This window comes from Rhinichthys klamathensis, unplaced genomic scaffold (genome assembly GCF_029890125.1).
Source record: "Rhinichthys klamathensis goyatoka isolate OS25496 unplaced genomic scaffold, OSU_Roscu_1.1 h1tg000123l_1, whole genome shotgun sequence".
NCBI classification, from domain to species: Eukaryota; Metazoa; Chordata; class Actinopteri; order Cypriniformes; family Leuciscidae; genus Rhinichthys; species Rhinichthys klamathensis.
The window spans coordinates 9,323,275-9,344,147 of NW_026606660.1; the positions used below are offsets into that span (position 1 = coordinate 9,323,275).

The 20,873-nt window shown below is 36.1% G+C and overlaps 1 protein-coding gene across 2 annotated transcripts in view; it reads right to left on the bottom strand.

Annotated features, from left to right (window-relative positions):
• Positions 1-20,873, bottom strand: part of kiaa0586 (KIAA0586 ortholog) — a 131,142-nt gene that overhangs the window by 55,424 nt on the left and 54,845 nt on the right. The window contains exons 13-16 of one of the 2 annotated variants that reach the window (XM_056256132.1): positions 14,480-14,552; positions 13,153-13,398; positions 10,652-10,799; positions 10,233-10,406 (exon numbers count right to left, since the gene is read on the bottom strand). In XM_056256132.1, coding sequence (XP_056112107.1) covers positions 10,233-10,406; positions 10,652-10,799; positions 13,153-13,398; positions 14,480-14,552 — 641 coding nt within the window. Of the gene's footprint in view, positions 1-10,232; positions 10,407-10,651; positions 10,821-13,152; positions 13,399-14,479; positions 14,553-20,873 lie in introns of both variants that reach the window. The other variant, XM_056256131.1, reaches the window with a different exon arrangement.

Consider the following 20,873-nt stretch of genomic DNA (forward strand, 5'->3'; position numbering starts at 1 on the left):
ATAGATAGATAGATAGATAGATAGATAGATAGATAGATAGATAGATAGATAGATAGATAGATAGATAGATAGATAGATAGACAGGCATAATAAAAGATAGATAGATAGACAGGCATAATAAAAGATAGATAGATAGATAGATAGATAGACAGGCATAATAAAAGATAGATAGATAGATAGATAGATAGACAGGCATAATAAAAGATAGATAGATAGATAGATAGATAGATAGATAGATAGATAGATAGATAGATAGATAGACAGGCATAATAAAAGATAGATAGATAGATAGATAGATAGATAGATAGATAGATAGATAGATAGATAGATAGATAGATAGATAGATAGATAGATAGATAGATAGACAGGCATAATAAAAGATAGATAGATAGATAGATAGATAGATAGATAGATAGATAGATAGATAGATAGATAGATAGATAGATAGATAGATAGATAGATAGATAGATAGATAGATAGATAGATAGATAGATAGATAGACAGGCATAATAAAAGATAGATAGATAGATAGATAGACAGGCATAATAAAAGATAGATAGATAGATAGATAGATAGATAGATAGATAGATAGATAGATAGATAGATAGATAGATAGATAGATAGATAGACAGGCATAATAAAAGATAGATAGATAGATAGATAGACAGGCATAATAAAAGATAGATAGATAGATAGATAGATAGATAGATAGATAGATAGATAGATAGATAGACAGGCATAATAAAAGATAGATAGATAGATAGATAGATAGATAGATAGATAGATAGATAGATAGATAGATAGATAGATAGATAGATAGATAGATAGATAGATAGATAGATAGATAGATAGACAGGCATAATAAAAGATAGATAGATAGATAGATAGACAGGCATAATAAAAGATAGACAGATAGATAGATAGATAGATAGATAGATAGATAGATAGATAGATAGATAGATAGATAGATAGATAGATAGATAGATAGATAGATAGATAGATAGATAGATAGATAGATAGATAGGTACTGTAGATAGATAGACAGGCATAATAAAAGATAGAATGACAGAACAATAGATAGATAGATAGATAGATAGATAGATAGATAGATAGATAGATAGATAGATAGATAGATAGATAGATAGATAGATAGATAGATAGATAGATAGATAGATAGATAGATAGATAGATTGACAGAATGACGGATAGAACGATGATAGATAGAACAATAGACAGAATAAAAGATAGAATGACAGAACAATAGATAGAACGACAGATAGAAATAATGACAGAATGATAGAATGACAGGACAATAGATAGATCGATAGAATGACAGAAAGATGGATGGATGGATGGATAATTGATTAAATTCCACTTTTTGTCATTCCAATTCCAATTAAAATCAACTTAATATGGGGTGTGGCCAATTCAATTCAAATTTACTTTCATGAATTGCACAACCCTGTTATTAAATAAACAAATAAAGTATCATTAAAGCTCTTGAGTTTGACTGAAAATAGTAATGCTGCTATAAACGGTATGAACTAGCACTTCCCTTGATCGCTGCTGTGTTGATTCGACTGCCACTTTCTACTCTCTGCAGTGCAGAACTTGCTAAGCAGATTTGCGGAGAGCTTGCCTGCTGTCGTACGCGTGTAAGTGTGACTCGGGGGCCGTCTATGGATGAGCCGCACCGATCATCTGGAGCAGATGAAAGGCTCTCTCACCATTCCCATGGGGCACTCTGCAATCCCCACTGTCATCCCGGGAGAGTCACGGAAGGAAGAAGGGGAAATTAGGCCAGCTCTAATCTACAGCCCTCCAGAGACCCAGTCTGAGCCTTGGCGAGTCAATCCAATCCAGGCTGGGCCAGTCTGGACCCTCTCCTTCACAGATACACCGCGCGCAACTGCAGAAGTGTCTGGGAAGTTTTTAATGGGAGTCTGGAACTTTCCGCTTGGGTTTCTTTCACACATTCAGTATGAAGGGAAATAGGACAGCCACGGGGATGACACTGGTGGATGATTAAGACGCCTTGGGAATGGCCTCGACTGGTAAAAGATGCTTTTGGTCGATGTGGGGGTTTAAAGAAGTTATTAGGAGATGATTCACATTCGTTAGATGAAAGTTAGACAGGTCTGATAGGTGTGATTTGGGGAATGAGATGGTGTCGCTCTGAAATATAACAAGTGTCTAACTTAGCACTTTAAAGCTGCAGTCTTTAACTTTTTTTTTTTTGTCCAAAATTTAGATAATAATCATGAATCCATTTTCCAAACCGTGTTTTTGTCTTAGCCTGAATCACTACGGTACACCTATAATAAGTGTTTATTTCAAATACTTGTTTAATGGCATCTTTATTATGAATGAAGGTCAGTCTCACTGATACTAATACAGATGTCTGGATACAAATTATATAATGTAAAGCTAGCCAAAGGATGACAAAACGGTTGCTGCGTTAATTGCGTTAAATATTTTACAGCGTTAAACTGTCTTCCAGCCACTTCTGCTGGAATTTCCACTTTCCTATTTTTTTGGTCTAGTTTTGTTCCTGTCCACCGCTGTACAGAATGCCCGCGTCACCTCCACGTCACGGCAATTTTGCTCTGGCCGGAAGCAATTACCAAACTGGTTCCGCGTGTTTATCACACTAACGTACATTTTGCGACAGCAAATAAAAATGATTAAATATGAAGGCTATATTCAAATAAATTGATAGTATAAAACTTTCTTCAAAACTGTATCTAAATGTTTAATGCCTGTAGGATAAAAATGTAATGCTTTTTAATGCTATTTAAGACTTTTAATGCTTTTTAATGCCCCGCGGAAACCCTGATCAAAAATGTGAGAAAGACTTGGAAGAATGTTTATTTACCTTTTTTTTACCTTTAAAATAGTCCTTCTGGTATAAAAGCCTTCATTTAAATCTGGCTTGTCATACAAAGACATTAAAGGGCACATATTATGCCCTTTTTTACAAGACGTAATATAAGACTCGGGTGTCCCCAGAATGTGTCTGAAGTTTCCGCTCAAAATACCCCATAGATATTTATTATACCATGTTTTAAATGGCCATTTTTAAATGGAAGGAAAAATATGCCGTTTTCGTGCATGTATCTTTAAATGCAAATGAGCTGCTGCTCCCCGCCCCGCTTTCCAGAAGAGGACGGAGCCTGTGCAGCTCGTTCCACTGATACGCTGCCAAAAACTAAAACATATGGTTTTGATTATCATCTCTATCGTGGTCACGCTCACGTGACATTGCAGGTTCTTCATCATCATGGAAGTTTATTATCTGCATGCGTTTTAAAGCCATATCAGTCTAAACTTCTGATATATGGTTTTCTGAGCGCACACATCCGAAGCACAGAAGCTGGCTGTCAGACGAAGTGTCTCGTGGGTATTAAACTAAGTTCTCCTTCACGTCTTACAGCACTTAAACTGTCAAATACACACAAGGTTATGTCAAAAACACACAAAGTTCACATAAACACAGTCAGTTCTGTCTGCGAATGTAAACAGCAAGTAAAGAAATCACGTGTATATTAGATCTGTGTATTAAAGTGAAAGCAGCGTAATATACAGCACCAGCTGCTATATATGCTGTTAATATGAATCAAACAACAAAAGAAAAACAGAAAATCACTCACTGCTCTTGATTGAATAACTTAGCAGCATTCAAGTAAGAAATGTATTCTTTAAAGCTACTGTTAAATGCTCTAGCGAGGAGATAAAGATGGCGGACTGTGTAAAGCTCACTCAGGGCGGGGTCTATGCTAATAGGGCCGAGTCCGTCAACAGTTGTGGGCGGGGCCTAAGCATATGTGACGTCACAAAAGTTACAATCTGCAAACAGCTTGTTCTGAGGCACTGCTTATGATTTATGGGAATTAGAAAAAGAGGAGTGGTTGGATTTTTACCATAGACTATTTGCACGTAGCCGCCATTTTGGATTTTGGATTTTTGATCAGCGAGTGTGCGGTTACACTTCCGGTTTCGCTTTACGCCCGGTGCAGGGAGCCGGAGAAAACCAAAAATGATCTCTTATAGTTGTTTATAGAATCAATTATATCATTTAAAATACTACTAAGATATATTTTACTATCACATGAGCAAATGGCAATTAAATGCACGGATGCAAAGTCAGATTAATGAATGAAATACAACTGTTCATGCACGAACAGAAGATTGTCTTGGTCTCATGCTGCATACACAATGAGAATTATGCCTTCTGTAAACATTGAGTTACAACTACGATTATATTTGATTATATCAGCAGACCTGATTTTGCGGGACACGGAGAGAACTTGCTATTATTATACTATAGGTGAATAAATAGCCTATAGATTTTATATTAGATGTCTTTTTGCAGTGATATGCTTTAAATTGCTAATAGGCTTTATAAAAATGTTAATGACGGCGCTGACCGGCGCTGTGAACCTCACTAATAATATAAAACTCATTTTAACAGCACGGGTCTTCAATCTAAATAATTAATTGAAAATAATAATCCAATCGCTAAAAAACACATTTCCAAATAAGCACATACATTCCATTAGGAAAGACTAGAGAGATTAAATGCGTTCTTACCGGATTCAGTGCATCTTGAATTTATATTTTTTGTCTGATGGCAGCTTCGAGTAGGGGCTTCTCATTTATGTGTTTAGACACATCTCCTTTTTTAGGGTCACCTGTAACTGTTTTTTACCATGTTTTTTTCTCCCATTCCTTATACGAACAAGGCGCTTTTTCTTCTCGGGAGGCCAGATCCATTTTTCTGTTGCAGTTTTTTTTTTGTCTGTGTGTGGGGGGGTTTCTCAGTGTTTGTTTTCCCTCTCTGACTAGAACCAATAATTACGGCTGCGCTGCGCATGTTCAGTGTTTTATTATTAACATTTTTTATTGTAGAATTGTCATTTAAAGGACGATGAAATAAAATGATGCAGACGGAATTAAAATGCGGGACACTGCTTATGACTTGCGGGACGTGGGACAAAGCTTCAAATTTCGGGACTGACCAACGGGGAATGCATGAAAATCTGACTTCTTTGTTTTAACGTGTTTCATAACGAGACACAACAGTGAAGTGCTGAGGCTGTCACCTCTGAAAGGCAAGTCGCCTACCTTGAATTTTAAAAACACTCATGTGCATCAAAAGCATCTGTCATCAGAGGGTGACAAAAACACCCGGGTCTGTTGTCGGCATTACTTTATTTGGTAACATTATTATTGCTCTAACTGTTTGTATTTTAGTATGTCATTTAATTGCATATCATTTTCAGCGTATTTCACCTGTGTTTCTATGCGTTCTATTACTGCATTTATTTTGTGCAAGTGAGATGAGTAAAGATCATCTTAAATCATAAATCATATCCGTTCTATTACTGCATTTATTTTGTGCAAGTGAGATGAGTAAAGATCATCTTAAATCATAAATATTTCATAAATCATTATCTGTTTTTTTTATAAGCTGCACATACAGTATTTGCTGTAAAATATACACAAACTTATAGCTAGGCCCAGAGATGGGCATAAATACATGGAAATGTATTTAAAATACAAATACAAAATACTGTGTGGAAAAATGTATTTAAATACAAATACAAAATACTGTGTGAAAAAATGTATTTAAATACAAATACAGTATTTTGTATTTTGAAAATACACAAAATACATGTGAAATTGGCCATTTAGTGCAGGCATAGGTCACAGTGAATGAAGAAACTTCATAGGCCTAATTGCTGGCCATTACAAATAAACTTGTGCAAAATAGCAGCCATTTATATACTTATTTCTGACCAGGTTACAATGTAGTCGATTACTTGTGGTGAACACTATTAAAAATTCATACTGCATGTAAAACTGTGGGAACCTTTTCTGCTATCTAGCAAAGAATATGACCCAAAATCTTACTTCACAGTAACAATATATATCATGGCTTCACAATTCTCAATATCAGTTTTAATACAACAGCAAAAACTGAATTTCAAACTCTGTTGAAGCTTCTTCTTTTTTTTGCGGGTATTCCAATGCTTTTTAAGTAGGGGTGTAACGATAACCTCATCTCACGATTCGATACATATCACGATACTGAACTCACGATACGATATTATTGAGATACTCCAAGACATATGATAAAAGGTTAACAAAAAATGTACTGTTGATTAAAATGCTAAATTTGATATTACATTGTGGGTGTAAATGAATAGGTTTGGACTCTGTGCTGGAAACCCAATGCAGGACAATAGAGACGCCAGAATAACAATTCTGAAGCTGAAAACAGAATTATTTAAGACGAATATGCTTGCACTCTTTCAATGACTAGATATGTATGTGGCCAAATAATGTAGGCCACATACTTTACTTTACAGTTAAAGGGATAGTTCACCCCAAAAATGAAAATTCTGTCAGTAATTACTCTCCCTCATGTTGTTCCAACCCCGTAAGACTTTCGTTCATCTTCGGAACACAAATTAAGATATTGTTGATGAAATCTGAGAGCTGGATCACTCCTCCATAGGCTTCTTAAGGGATCGAAACTTGCCGGCCCAAAAGTTATTAAAGACATCGTTAAAATAGTCCGAGTGACTACAGTGACTCAATCTCGACTTTATATACGACTTTAATAACGACTTTATTCAACTATTCAAAAATAACGACTTTATTCAACTATTCATTTCCTTCTCTGTGGGCCTCGAGTCAGTTCACGTAGTGTAACCGCAGCGATTCTGTGTTGTACGTCACACGCATCACACACACATGACCAGCGTCGGCCAATAGTGAGCCTACGTGTGACATACAACACAGAAGCGCTGCGCTGTTACACTACGTGAACTCACTCGAGGCCCACAGAGAAGGAAATGAAGCCCATGGAGGAGTGATCCAGCTCTCAGATTCAATCAATAATATCTTAATTTGTGTTCCGAAGATGAACGAAAGTCTTACGGGGTTGAACAACATGAGGGAGAGTAATTACTGACAGAGTTTTGGGGTGAACTATCCCTTTAACATCAGACATCTGGCATTATTAGGACCCACAAATATTCCCTAATAATTGCATTATTATTATATTCAACACTATATAGTAGTTAAATGTAGTACTGACACTAAAACTCTGTAAACTTGAATTTTTTCTCACACAGTAGTTTTTTTGGGGGGTGAATTATCCACGATACATAGTGTTGCATTTTTGTATTGCGATATATTGTGATACGATATTGTTACACCCCTATTTTTTAAGTATAGTAATTTTATATTTATTTTATATTTATTTTATGTAAAGTTTATTTGTTTCTAAGTTCATTAAAATTATAAATGAGTCTGAACTAGTTGATGCACGGAACCAGCACCTGGATAAAGAGGTTGACTGGCAAAAAGTATTTTATGTATTTTGAAAATACAAAAATACTCATCTTAAATGTATTTAAATACAAATTACATTTGACTTTCCCCAAAAGCTTCAAAATAGTATTTTGTATTTCAAATACGTATTTTAAATACATGTATCTGAAATACTGCCCATCCCTGGCTAGGCCTATATTAAATTGTTTGTGTTAACTAATTACTCGCAATTATTACGATTTTTTTCGCCGTCTTTTATCTATAAAGATAATTGATGCAAAGAAAGCATGTAAGGAAAATATGTGTTGATAATATTGATCGAGCAACTGATGTAAGTAAGTGAAAATATATGCGCAGAAATGAGAAAATGGTAGGCCTATTTATGGAGATAAATAAGACAGGGCAAACGTGTGAATGTTCAGGCGGTATTGTATGCAAACAAATATAATCGTAGTTGTAACACAATTTTTACAGAAGGCATAATTCTCATTGCGTATGCAGCATGAGACCAAGACAATCTTCTGTTCGTGCATGAACAGTTGTATTTCATTCATTAATCTGACTTTGCATCCGTGCATTTAATTGCCATTTGCTCATGTGATAGTAAAATATATCTTAGTAGTATTTTAAATGATATAATTGATTCTATAAACAACTATAAGAGATCATTTTCGGCTTTCTCCGGCTCCCTGCACCGGGCGTAAAGCGAAACCGGAAGTGTAACCGCACACTCGCTGATCAAAAATCCAAAATGGCGGCCACGTGCAACTAGCCTATTATAGGGTGGTTGTGTACACACACTGCTGACTCACATTTATGTTCAAAATTTTGCATAATAGGTCCCCTTCAAAATGTGTCCTTACAGTATGTCTCAATAAGAATATAGTAATATTACTAAAAGATGCTTTGAAAATGCAAAAAAAAAGTCAAAAATGAATTATGTATATAATTAAAATTAATTATGTACATAAATACATAATGTATTTACATGAATATGCTTTGTGGTGGGACCGATGAAAATGGTGTAAAAAAATAAAATAAATATAAGTTAAAAAAAAGTATTAAATTAAATTAAATAAAACAAAAAAATAAACGCTTATTGTTAAGATTTGACCAGCATGGATTTCATGGCTGGATTATGCTAATTAATGCTGGTTTGATATAGGTCTAGGTAGGTCATCATGCATTATATTTACCGGCTGGTGAAGCAGGCCGACTAACAGTGAGCTTGCTAGTGAGCAGCTATGCTGGCCTCAGATGTAACTAAAAAAAAACCCCATAAAGCTAATGTTTAATGGTAACATTTTAGCGTTGTTTTAGCAACTTTCGCATTGTTGCTGTAGTTTTTCCTTAGTTTTAATTCATTTCCAAGTGAAAGGAACTTCAATATGACTATGAAGAGAGTTGAGTATCTATGACGGCGATTAGGGCCACTGCATTGCAGATGTGATTAGCGAGTCTTTGTTCGCTTCAGCGTAGCTCCGATCAGAGGTCAGTCCAGCATACGGGCAACAGCCCACAAAATGCTGTTTCAAACATTACTAGGCAATTTTCCTCTAGTTCACTTCATTCTCAATACCCTGGGCCACAATTCGGGAAACATTGAAATACTGTAAACAGCTTTAGCAGTGCTGCAAAGGTGCTTCGTCAGTGCCATTTTTTTCATGCAATACCTTTAATTACCTCTTCAGTCCATTACAGAAAATAACGATGGCAATTCAGCTGTTACCAAACTAATGGAACGTTTCGGCGCCAGGAGGTCATAATCCTCAAAAGGAAGGGGGTAGGGGATAAAAAAAACAAAATCTAATCAACTCATAATACGAACGCTTTCAAAATGTTTTCAGTTGGCTATTTGCAATTACTGCCCTAAAAAGTCCCCTCGTAAAGCACGGCGGTGTTTTCATACATATGGCTGTTTGGGCTAATAAACAGAATTACCTCCAACCGCACAAGGTCGGACCTGAGACGGAGCTTGCAGTGATTGGAAGCGGGAAAATGAGAGCGTAATAGAAAGGCATTAATGTCCCTGACAGTGAAGTGATTAAACGAGAGCGGCATAGGAAGGCTTTTTAACGAGTGGAGAGGCAGTCGTAATTAAGAGCTAAACTCACACCTCTGAAATGTCGTCTAATTAAGTCCATTCTTTAATGCTGCCGTGTGCTCAGAGCCAGCCGGAGGAGAGACGCTTTATGACTGCAGCATGTGGAGGCTGTCGCATCTTTGTTTCAGAATGGTCAGAGGTTTAAAGGACACAGAACAGCATAAACTGCGTCATTGATCCTTTATGTATTTTATGTTTTAAAACATAGTTTTCTGATGCAAAATATGCCACAAATCACTTCCAAATTAAATTATGATCCCGACAAAAAACAAATCTGCAGTTATCCAAGTTGTCATATTGGACATCAAGACCGAGTTGGGTTGGAGTAAAGTTTGCCAAGACAGATTTAGCTGAATTCAAATGAACAAGTAAAGGTAAAAAGGGTTCAGACAGATTTTTACGAATAAATTCACATGTTTTTTTAATGACTTTTGAGGCAAATATTCATCACCTAATGTTCCATTCATGTGTATACATAATAAAAATCCATGTTTAAATCTGCCACAACATATCTAAACTAAATCTCAATGACAAACTACGTGGTTTAAAATACAAAATAAGCAAAAACTGCAACTGTGCCAGACTTTACCCCACACACAAAATATAACATCACGTGACGTGAAGGATTGCCTGAACGTTACACAGATATTTGTGACAGAAATTTCCATGACTTTTCCAAAACTTTGTGTTTATTGTAATGGCTTGGAAATGCCTTTAAAATTGCCATGACTTTTTCAGGTTTTTCATGACCGTACAATCCCTGTTAGTTGTAGTAATGGTGGCTTACCTAAAGGTATAGCCATGGGAATGAGGTAACCTCGCACTGGAGACCCAGGCTGCTGCTGTTGGGCAGGATCACTGGGGCTGAACAGGAAATGGGGCTCAGAGACTGAAGGCTGCAGGGCAGGAACACCATCTACAAACTGGCTAGTTTGGGTTTTAGATGACTTCATCTTCACCCCTATATGAGTGAATGAAAAGAGAAGGACAAGAATCCATAAAGAGTTAAATGGAAGACAGAAAAGGCAAAATTAGCGGTGGGCAACATGGAAAAAATGTATCGTCTTTTTTTTCCAGGGAGGATCATGATCCACGATCTTATCATAATTCTTTTTCATGTTGGTTTTAAAGACTATTTTACAAGTTACTAAAACAAACGTAGAAAGACCATCAATCATCACTTTTAATTGAAGGGCTGAAACTCACCTTTGACGGTCTCTACTACTTTAGGTCGCTGAGGTTTGGATTTCGGTGTGGGGGAGTTGAATCGAAGGTAAGGGCTTTTTTTGAGTGTGCGTCGATGACCCTCATAAAGAGCTTTTCCATACAGTCTGGTCAGATACTCTTGATCATTCTGAGATTTAAGCACAACCGACTGAGCATGGGAAAAAAAAAACCTCAATTAACAAACTGTGAATCGAGATTTAAAATAGCAAACATGGTCATTTATACTACGATGCACTCATACTGTATGTATGGTAAACATGGCACATTATAGAAATATACACTCATACCTATAGTAAACATAATAAACTATACTAATCATATTGATAGTAAACATGGCAAATAATATTAACCTATCCATACAGTTATGGTGGTAAATTACTACAAAACTACATTTTTATAATTATAATTTATTTTATTAAAAAACTGTAAAAACAACAACAACATAATATTGTGAAATATGATCACAATTTAAAATAATACATTTAAAATGTAATCTATTCCTGTGGTGTAATGCTGAATTTCCAGCATCATTACTCCAGTCTTTAGTGTCACGTGATCCTTCAGATATCATTCTAATATGTTGATTTGCTGCTCAAGAAACATTTATTATTATTATCAGTTGATAAAAGTTGTCCTGCTTCATATTTTTGTGGAAACCATGATACATATTTTTCAGGAACAGAAAGTTCAAAAGAACAGCATTTATTTGAAATAGTAATCTCTTGTAACATCATAAATGTCAGTCACTTTTGACCAATTAAATGAATCCTTGCTGAACAAAAGTATTAATTTCTTTCAAAAGACAAAAATCTAACTGATATAAAATATATATGGTAAACATGGTAGATTATGCGTCTGTACACTGATACTATACTATATTATGATACACTCATATCGACAGCGATTTACTAAAAACACCCATATATAATGACTGCATGCAATAACACTGATCAGAACGTGTTTAAAAAGTAGAAAGTTATAGCTTTGCTAATGTAAAGTGAGGCATAGCCGTAAGGATTTCGTTTAGTTTAATCTAAAACGCATGGCAACCCCCAAAATAACTCTCAACCTCTTGTAACTGTGTGCTCTGTTGTCTGGATTGACTGCACCTTTAACGATAGCAGCAATTAAATGCCTGGATGGCCTCCACAAGTAACCTTCAGATAACCACTGAATGTGTTGCTAGGTTAAGAATCATCCGCACAGACACCGGGCAACGTGGACAGCCATTAACAGGACCAGGCTTGTGCCAAACACAGATAAGGCAAGCCTGCCTCTCGTCTTCTCACTCTTTATTTTTAGCAAATTAGTGTCGGGGCAACATATGGGTGCTCAAAGCGGCTCATTTAGAGAAAATGCCACTGAGACACAGAAGTACTGAGCTACAGTGTTTACATCCAGATGGGCCATTTTGGGAGTGTTGTGAGCTTATCAGGTCACGGTGATAAGTAAACAACACGTACAGGATTAAACACTGCTAACAAACAGAGTAGAAGATCCTACAATTCATTATCAGTTTTAATATAACAGACAGATGATTTGGACCACAGCCAAATAGCCAATTATAAAGCTCTCATGTCATATAATGTTAGTCATAATCTACTGCCTAGTGCCTACATACAGTATGAAGAGTCCTAACCTAAATGAAAGCGCATAATGTAAACCAGGGGTTTTCAAACTTTTTGATGCCAAGGACCCCAAAATATGATGATTCTTTTACGAGGGATCCCCTTCACATATACTGTACTGTATATTAGTAAAAATATGCATTAAGGATTTAAATACACAAGTTAATAAGCACAAGTATCTTTTAGAATAAGGTTTAATATCTAAATGACAAGATGATCAATTCTAATTAATCCCATTTCATTTAGTAAAATATATAAGTAGTAGAACTGAACACTGTACACGGTAAACATTAAATATTAAAATAAAGAAATGGTATATGCATTATGTGTGTATATCCATCTATATCTATATATTGTATAGTATTACACATACCTTTTTTTATGGGAGGGGGGGGGGGGGGGGGCTGACAATTCATTATTGTTTTCATAGTAAATATTTATCCCAGGCAGTTTGACAGTTAACTTTAACAATCCTAAAAATACATTACATCAATTTTTTTCTCTCTCAAATTTTCCACTGAACATTTTAAAAGATGCTTTGTCAAGTAAAAAGAACTTTAACTTTTAGAAACCCTTATCGACACCCTGTCTTCAGTTCCATTCATCAGTGCTGCAGTCGGATGTGCAGCATCTACCCTTTTTAAAGCAAAAAAATGTTCTGTTTGAATGGCCTTCAAGAATTATTTAGCAGCCTACTATCTAGAATAGTGAGAATTATGCTGTCTAGGCAGGCATCTCATTGCTATTGAAACAGAGCTTTAATATTTCATTATCAGAGGAGTTTGGTTGTTCTGTCCATTGTGTGAACACATTTTGAACGGCATTAGATAACACTGATATAATCCTGCTCACCGTCTCTTGCTTCCCTTCAGGTCTGGTTCTAACAGACAGAGTGGGTTGTTTGCTGTGTGCCAGTGTGCTTTCTGCTTGTGTTCTCACTAAGCCTCTCAGAGAGGTTTTCTTCTCTGCCGCAGAGGTTTCACCTCCCCCTCTTCCTCTTCCTCTTCCTCCACGTCCACTCCTGCTCCTCTGGTCCTGCTGCACCACTTTAGCGACTGCAGCATCGCTCCTCTCAGAGTTAGCCCTCGCCAGATCATCCTGACAGGAGGAAGACAAGACAAAGGGAAGGAGAAAGAGACAGAAGACCTTGAAGTCAGAAACACTTGAATGTGTGTTCAATAAATAGTGCACGGAAAGTAATATAAACTTATTTTTTAAAAATGCTAAAAAATAAATAAATTATGAGTTAGATGTTACTTATGTATGGAAGCTTGTTTCCACCATATAGTTAAAAAAAATAAACAAAGGTAATTGTGACCTTTTTATCTCACAATTCAGACTTTTTGTCTTGCAATCGCTAGTTTATATCTTACAATTGCAAGTTTTTTATCTCACAATTGCGAGTTTATATCTCACAATTCAGACTTTTTTCCTCACAATTGCGAGTTTATATCTCACAATTCAATTATATCTCACAATTTAAAAGCAGCTTTACAGTGATAAATGGGAAAATACTGATTCAATGATGCAACAGAATTAAACAGAATTAAATTCTGCTGTAAAGCAGCTCTAAAAAGACAATAGTAAACAGTCATTATACAGTTGAAATCAGTTCAGTGTTGATTCAGTTTGGTTCAATAACTGTGTAAAGTTAATCAATTATGGAATGAGTTCAATTGATCTATGAAGAAGCTTTGGAGAAAACAGTGATGTCATCATCCTGCTCAGTTCAGATCTCATCCGATAGTGTCAGTGCAGTCAGGTCAATAATATTGCAGTATAATAAGTGTCCTCAACTAAGCAAGCCAAAAGGCGATAGTGGCAAGACACCAAAAGCTCCAAACTTGCGTAAATTTAAAAAAAAAAAAATCAAATTGCTTGTGAGATAAAAAGTCGTAATTACCTTATTATTCTATGGAGGAAACAAGCCTCCGTGTGGGAGTTTTTTCAGCCGTTTTATTGTCCGCCAGGTAAATAATTATAAACGTGATCACTTGGAAAAGTAATATCAGATCTCTGCTCAATGCCAAGCATAAGCAAAAAGCACTAATGATTATTCAAATATTTTCCCTTTTAAAACAGTGTTTCGGAGAACAAAGAACAGTGACAGATTGTGCAGAAACAACAGATTGTATTTGAAGGCAGAAAAAGAGACTAAAAATCTTTCAGTTCAGCTCACCTGAATCTCCTTGCTGAGTGTATTGATCCAGGCATCAACTGTCTTCTTTATCCTCAGCTCTTCATGGACATCTCTACAGGACAAGACACATGACAGGTCGTCAACATCTTCAAAGACACAAGAGAAAAAAACTATTCATCTAGAAACTCGAGCCACAGAGCTACTTTTCTTGACGGTAAAGCTTGTTGTGTTGCTCTAGGCACGTTTAGTCATTCTAGTGCTGTGTATGGAAGAGGTTCAAGGTCACTTTTCAGCTACTTTTAGAGATGAATTTTCCACGAGCTGTGAATTTAATTTAATAATGGGAATGGAGTGGACAAACACAAATCTCTAATAATAAGTTAACTTGCTAAATAAAGCTAAATTAATAGAATGTATGTATGTATATTGATGGAGTCAGTAAGATTTTTTTTATAGGCCTAATTTTATTCAGCAGGGATGCATTAAATAAAAAAAGTGACAGTTAACCATTTTTAATTTCTGTTTTAAATAAATGCTGTTCTTTTGAACTTTATGTTTAAAAAAAAAACAATTTCCACAAAACGGAAGCAGCACAACTACTTTTATGGTTTCAAATGTACTAAACATCTTATTTATCCAAACAATACATCTGATTTCATTTAAATCATGTGATTAACTTACTGTGAAATGTATATATATATATAAATAAAAATATAAGTCATTTTATTGGTTGTGTGTTCCAAAAAGCTTGTCATTTATTAAAAAAAGGCTGCACAAATTCTATATCAGTTTATCACTGGATTCAGTTTAGTTCTTTCAGAGATGCATTTACTTCAAAATGTGGAAGTGAATGAATCAAATTTTCAACCGTAAGATGAATTTCTACATATTCTAAATGGATATTCATATTCACAACTAAATGGATTGGAAACCAGCACTGCCATGCAGAGCATGGGATTTCAGCATAAATGGGGACAAAAACACAGTTAGTTGGACTTCTGTGAGTTGTTTTATTTTCACGTCCTGAGTGTCTGAGATCCCCAATCCCAATGAGAGATGACATCTGCAGGCAGAGCAAATCTAAATGTGGCACACTGCGTTTAAAGACGCAACAGTCTTCCAGCCTTTCTCCGCTGAACACATTATGCTAATGCCCTGCTGTCTCTTGGACTGTTAGCCCATCTCTGCAACACTTATTGCAGTGTATAAATCACAGAGATGAGGAGACGAGTGACAATCCCAGCATGCCATCCAAACTGCTGCTCTGAACCACCAACAGCCCATGTATCTAATTCTTGCTTCCTTTTTCCTCTTTTCATCTCTGCATTTCTGCTCAGAGGGATTGAAAAGGAAGTGTGTGTTTGTGTGGGTTTGTGTAAGGACACACTAGAGTTTATGCTACAGTACGTCAAAAAACACTGCAAATCCATTGAAGGGATGTCACATGGACCTAAAGGAAAAATGTACGAGTTTCTGAAGTCGCTCATGCGAGCAAAAGATGAGAAAACTAGGGATGTGCACCACTACATATTTTTAAAATTGTCTGTCTTAAAGCTGAATTTATTTTTAACTTGTAACAGCATCTGAGAAATATACCACTCATGGAGGGGTGCTCAAAAACAGTTTGAGATGCGATGCAACAATCAAGGACATTCATCTAAATCTGTCTGGCTATAACAACAATACTTTAAAGGGGAAGAATTTAGAGGCAATGTTTCAGAGAGGATTTTGTCAAGCAGCTGAAGCGGATCACATGGTCAGCATGATAATTAAATATTGGTTCAATAGTTCACAAAGCTCACGATTTGGATCATATTGCAGTTTTGGAGTCAAGGATCGGATCATTTTTTTGGATCAGCAAGAAAAAAATGTGGGTGTGTGGGGGTCAATAAAAAAATAAGAACATATGCACTAATTACAAGCATAATACAATGTAACAAAGTTACAAATTAACTTAGATTTAATAGTATTCAGAAATGTAAAAATTGTCTTCAATCTAGGCTTTAATCTCTGTTTTTTGTTGTTTAATTAACATTAAAGGGTTAGTTCACCCAAAAATGAAAATTATCCCATAATTTACTCACCCTCAAGCAATCCTATGTGTATATGAGTTTTTAATAACATAATTATAACTTTATAAACTGTAATCACTAGCTTCACTAGAGAGTCGAGTTTCGGCGTATGACGTAGGATGTAGTAATTTATAAATTTATATATTGATTTTAATTTATGGGTGAACTAACCCATTAATGACAAAGACAGCAGGGCTGTTGTCACTTTAAGAGTGAATGCATGGATTCAGTATAATGATACACATGCGCTTTCTTTCTCAACTGTTTACATTCACTTAAAGAGCATATTGCAGGTAAAAAAAAATCTTAATGAATATATAACCATGTATGAAAATACCATATGAAAAGTTAATGCAGGATTTAAAATGTTTTAAAACGACATAAGGGCACTAACTTAGTAGATAAAGTGAGCGTTTCTTGGACTGCTCGTAAAAACGGCTTTTTTTTTTCAACATCGCGTCATTTTACGCCACGACAGGGAGCCTCAGCCTCGGCTCAGTGCAGAGGGTGAACGTGATTTCACCAAGTACCGCATGTTCCTGGATCAACATCGTTGTTGATCCTGGATCAACTTTCCAATCAACCAATCAGATTTGAGGGACAAGTTTACAGTTTATGTCAAGTTTAGGCTTAGAACCAGGGTGAAGCACTTACACATCAGTGTCATTCACCTTTCATTACCCTCTGATTTTAGGGAAAAGTTATGGGTAGGGTTAGGTTTAGGGGTAGGGATTGGGTAAGGACTACATTTTGGGACAGGAATGTTGATCCAGGATCAACAAAATATGTTGATCCAGGACCATGTCTTACTTGGCAAAATCACGGTGACCCAGTGCAGAGTAGGCTGGTATTCAGTGAGAGCGGTCATGAGTCCGTGTGTTTTCGGTAGTTTTTGTATTTAAATTTATCATCGTCATGGTAAATCATTGTGTTTGTGGAGGTTGCAAAAACCCCGGCCTGTCAGGACATCGAGTTCACAGGTTTCCATAACAAGAAAAGGACGGTGCTATATATCTTTCTTGTCTGGGTGCGGTTTGTGCAGGTGAAGAGACGGGATTTCTCTTCCGCATCGGCTTCGAAAAACGCGGTCGTGTGTAGCGTTCACTTCAGATCGGAGGATTATCATCCCGGCGATACGATGGAGTTCAACATGGGATGCCGAAGTAAGAATATTGATCGTCTTATACTGTACCAATGGCATCAAATAGTGTGATATAGGTAGTCATGCCCTAAATAGAGGCAACTTGTAATTGAAAAACAAAATTACTAGGTTGTTTAAATATTCAAATCTTTAATTTTCTGTTTATGTTTTAACCCAGGTGAAAAATATGTATTAAAAATGTACTTGAGTATGTTTTTAGTACAATACAAATATACTCAAGTATAGTTTTTATACATTTAATAGTTTATACCCTAAACATACTCATGTCTGCTGGCCTGATATACGATGGTAATAATCTGTACAATATTGTGAGCACAGTGTATATCGTTAGCGAACGTGTATATATCTATAAGCTAACACTGGTCTCTCTCACCAAGACACCTACCCTGTTCTCCACTGGTTCTCCTCACACCACAACTCAATTTGTCTCTGACCGTTCTGCTTAACATTAATCCTGGCCTGTCCCTGCTCTCTTGGCAGCATAGCAGGCTCATAACTGTACGGCTGTGGTACGTCATACGAGTAAGTATTTCCTCAGCGTCCGAAATGTCATTGCGATCCATTGTTTTCCTGTTGTCTGAAGCGACCGCTCTCCCGCCCGTTACGTCACGCCCATCACGCCCATTTTCAGACGCGGAAGTCAAATTTTCTCACAAAAACAACTCCAGAAGCTTCTGTAGCGTATTTATAAGTATATTTTAAAGAAAATATAGTTCCTAGATTATTTTTCTATACATTGACTCGTTGGGTCCTCTAACCTGCAATATGCCCTTTAAGGCAAAACGACTGTTTACGAAAAATACTTGCCGAGATTTTGACATCATTTTGTGAGTATGTGTCCGTTCAAGTGCAAGGAGATGCGAAAGAGGATTCAATTCGGTGTTCGTGCACTGTCATGTACTGAGCCCCTCTCTGTGCAGCTGTAATGAATTGAGATATGAGATAATGAGATGAGATATCACATATTAATGCCTTATTCTGCATGACCATAATCTACATGCCTTAATCCAACCCAATACCTAAACTTAACAACTACCTTACTAAGCAGTAATTAATAAGCAGTAATTAGGAGTTTATTGAGGCACAAGTCGTAGTTAATAAGTAGTTAGATAGTTAAGAATTGTAAGAATTGGACCCTAATCTAAAGTGTGACCAAAATAATATTAATAATAACATCACTAATTAACTAATCGGTTATTGGATGATCCATCCCTACCACTGACCAATGAGAATTTCAACCTGACATTGCTTTTATCCACACCATCAAAATCAAACGTCAAATGTACGTTAAGTGCGATCAGGAAGTTAGTTTGGATTTTGAAATTGCACAAACAATGCAACATAAACAGAAGCTTCCCAATACAGCCAGAGCCAAGAGTCTGGTAGAGATGATGATGATGATGATGATGATCGGAAAGAAAATGTTTCAGTGGCCGAGCAGCACAGAAGATTCAGCCTTCCTACAACAGCTGGCCATGAAAAAAAAAACACAAAGAGAATGAAGCTCTACTGATCCTTACCCAACATCCAATGGACCCTGTCCACAAACACACACACAAAGAGTTAGCCATAGAAAAACAGAGGGCACAAGGACTCACTGATCCACGGACACACACAGCTGCCCGCAAAATCTCACAAGCCGCTTTCGACACAAACAGGCTCTGAGATGAAGGCCCTGGCTGGCCATTAAAGCCTTGTCACAGTGTGTCTGCCGAGCGTCTGCCGCGGGATGGATTCGCCTAATCAGATGATGCTTGAAGACACTTGTGATTCCAAATGGAGCACAATTGATTCGAGCGGCGAGAATGACCTTCAATTAACCCCTTTAGACAACCCAGCATTTTCTTCACCGTTCTTCAACTGAGCCCCTTTAAACTCCTTATTATCCAGTAAATTTGGGCTTCTCGGGAGGGGAAAAGGTGGAAAATGAGCCATAAAGACTATTTAGCACCTCGCTTTATTCACATTCCCTCTACAAAAATGGAGAAATTCATGACAGATCTGGAGAGAACAAAATGAAAGCATGCAAAAACCTTGGGTGCCAGAAAAAGATAAAAGCTTCAATTACTGCTGATCGGCAAAAATCAGAATAAGAATTATGAGTGTATTGAAAGTTTACAAAAATATTACTGATTGAAATATTTACCAAAAATGTTTTGTTTTTTTTTGGCAAATATTAAAACACACAATATCTTGTTTACAAAGCAAACTTAACCAGTTCTATGCTAAGATGTTGAATTGAAAACGCAAAGAAAGGGAAATATTTCATTTGACCATTTAGCTTAGTATTATAATTTGATGGGTGACTGGTAATTAAATATGTAAAAAGACACCATGTCAATATGTAATTTTAACAAAAAAAATTCATGGTTAAGAATAAATAGAATACCTACTATACCTACTATATATAAAAAAAGTTGTTTGAATATTTATTTATGTGATCAAAAGTGACAGTAAAGACATTTATATTAATGTTCACAGTATATAAAATGTATCACAGTTTCCACAAAAATATGAAGTAATTGTTTTTAACATTGATAATAATATGAAATATTTCTTGAGCATCAAATCATCATATTAGAATGATTTCTGAAGGATCATGTGACACTGAAGAGAGTAATGGAGAAAATTCAGCTTTGCCATCAAAGGAATACATTATATTTTAATATATATTCTAATAAAAAAACAGCTATTTTAAATTGTAATAATATTTCACAATATTACTGTGCCTTGATGAGCATAAAAGACTTCTTTCAAAAATCTCAGAGACTGAGACTTACTATTGAATGGTAATGTACAGTAGGTTTGCACATTTGATGATGCGCATCGTAAAATGATAAGTAATGTATTGCTAAAGTACAGTAAGATCAAAAGCAAGTAAAATAGAAGAGAAAAGATTTCAAAGTTGGGAAATAGTCAACAGAATATCAGGAGTATATAACCGTCTAAAAATCAAGACTGCACCAAATGAGACTTTAGCAAGCATCCAACCCAAGCACTTGGTCCCCGATGAACGATAAAAGCACATAATCTCTGAGGTTAATAACGGATGTAATTCTCAGGGTAATTACCAGAATCATCAAGCGCTCTTTGAGGAGCAGTTGACACAACTACCAATTACGTAACTCGATAATAAGACAGTCTTTTCCTCCGAAAGTTATGATGTAAGCCGACGGGAAACTTGAATATAATACAGGTC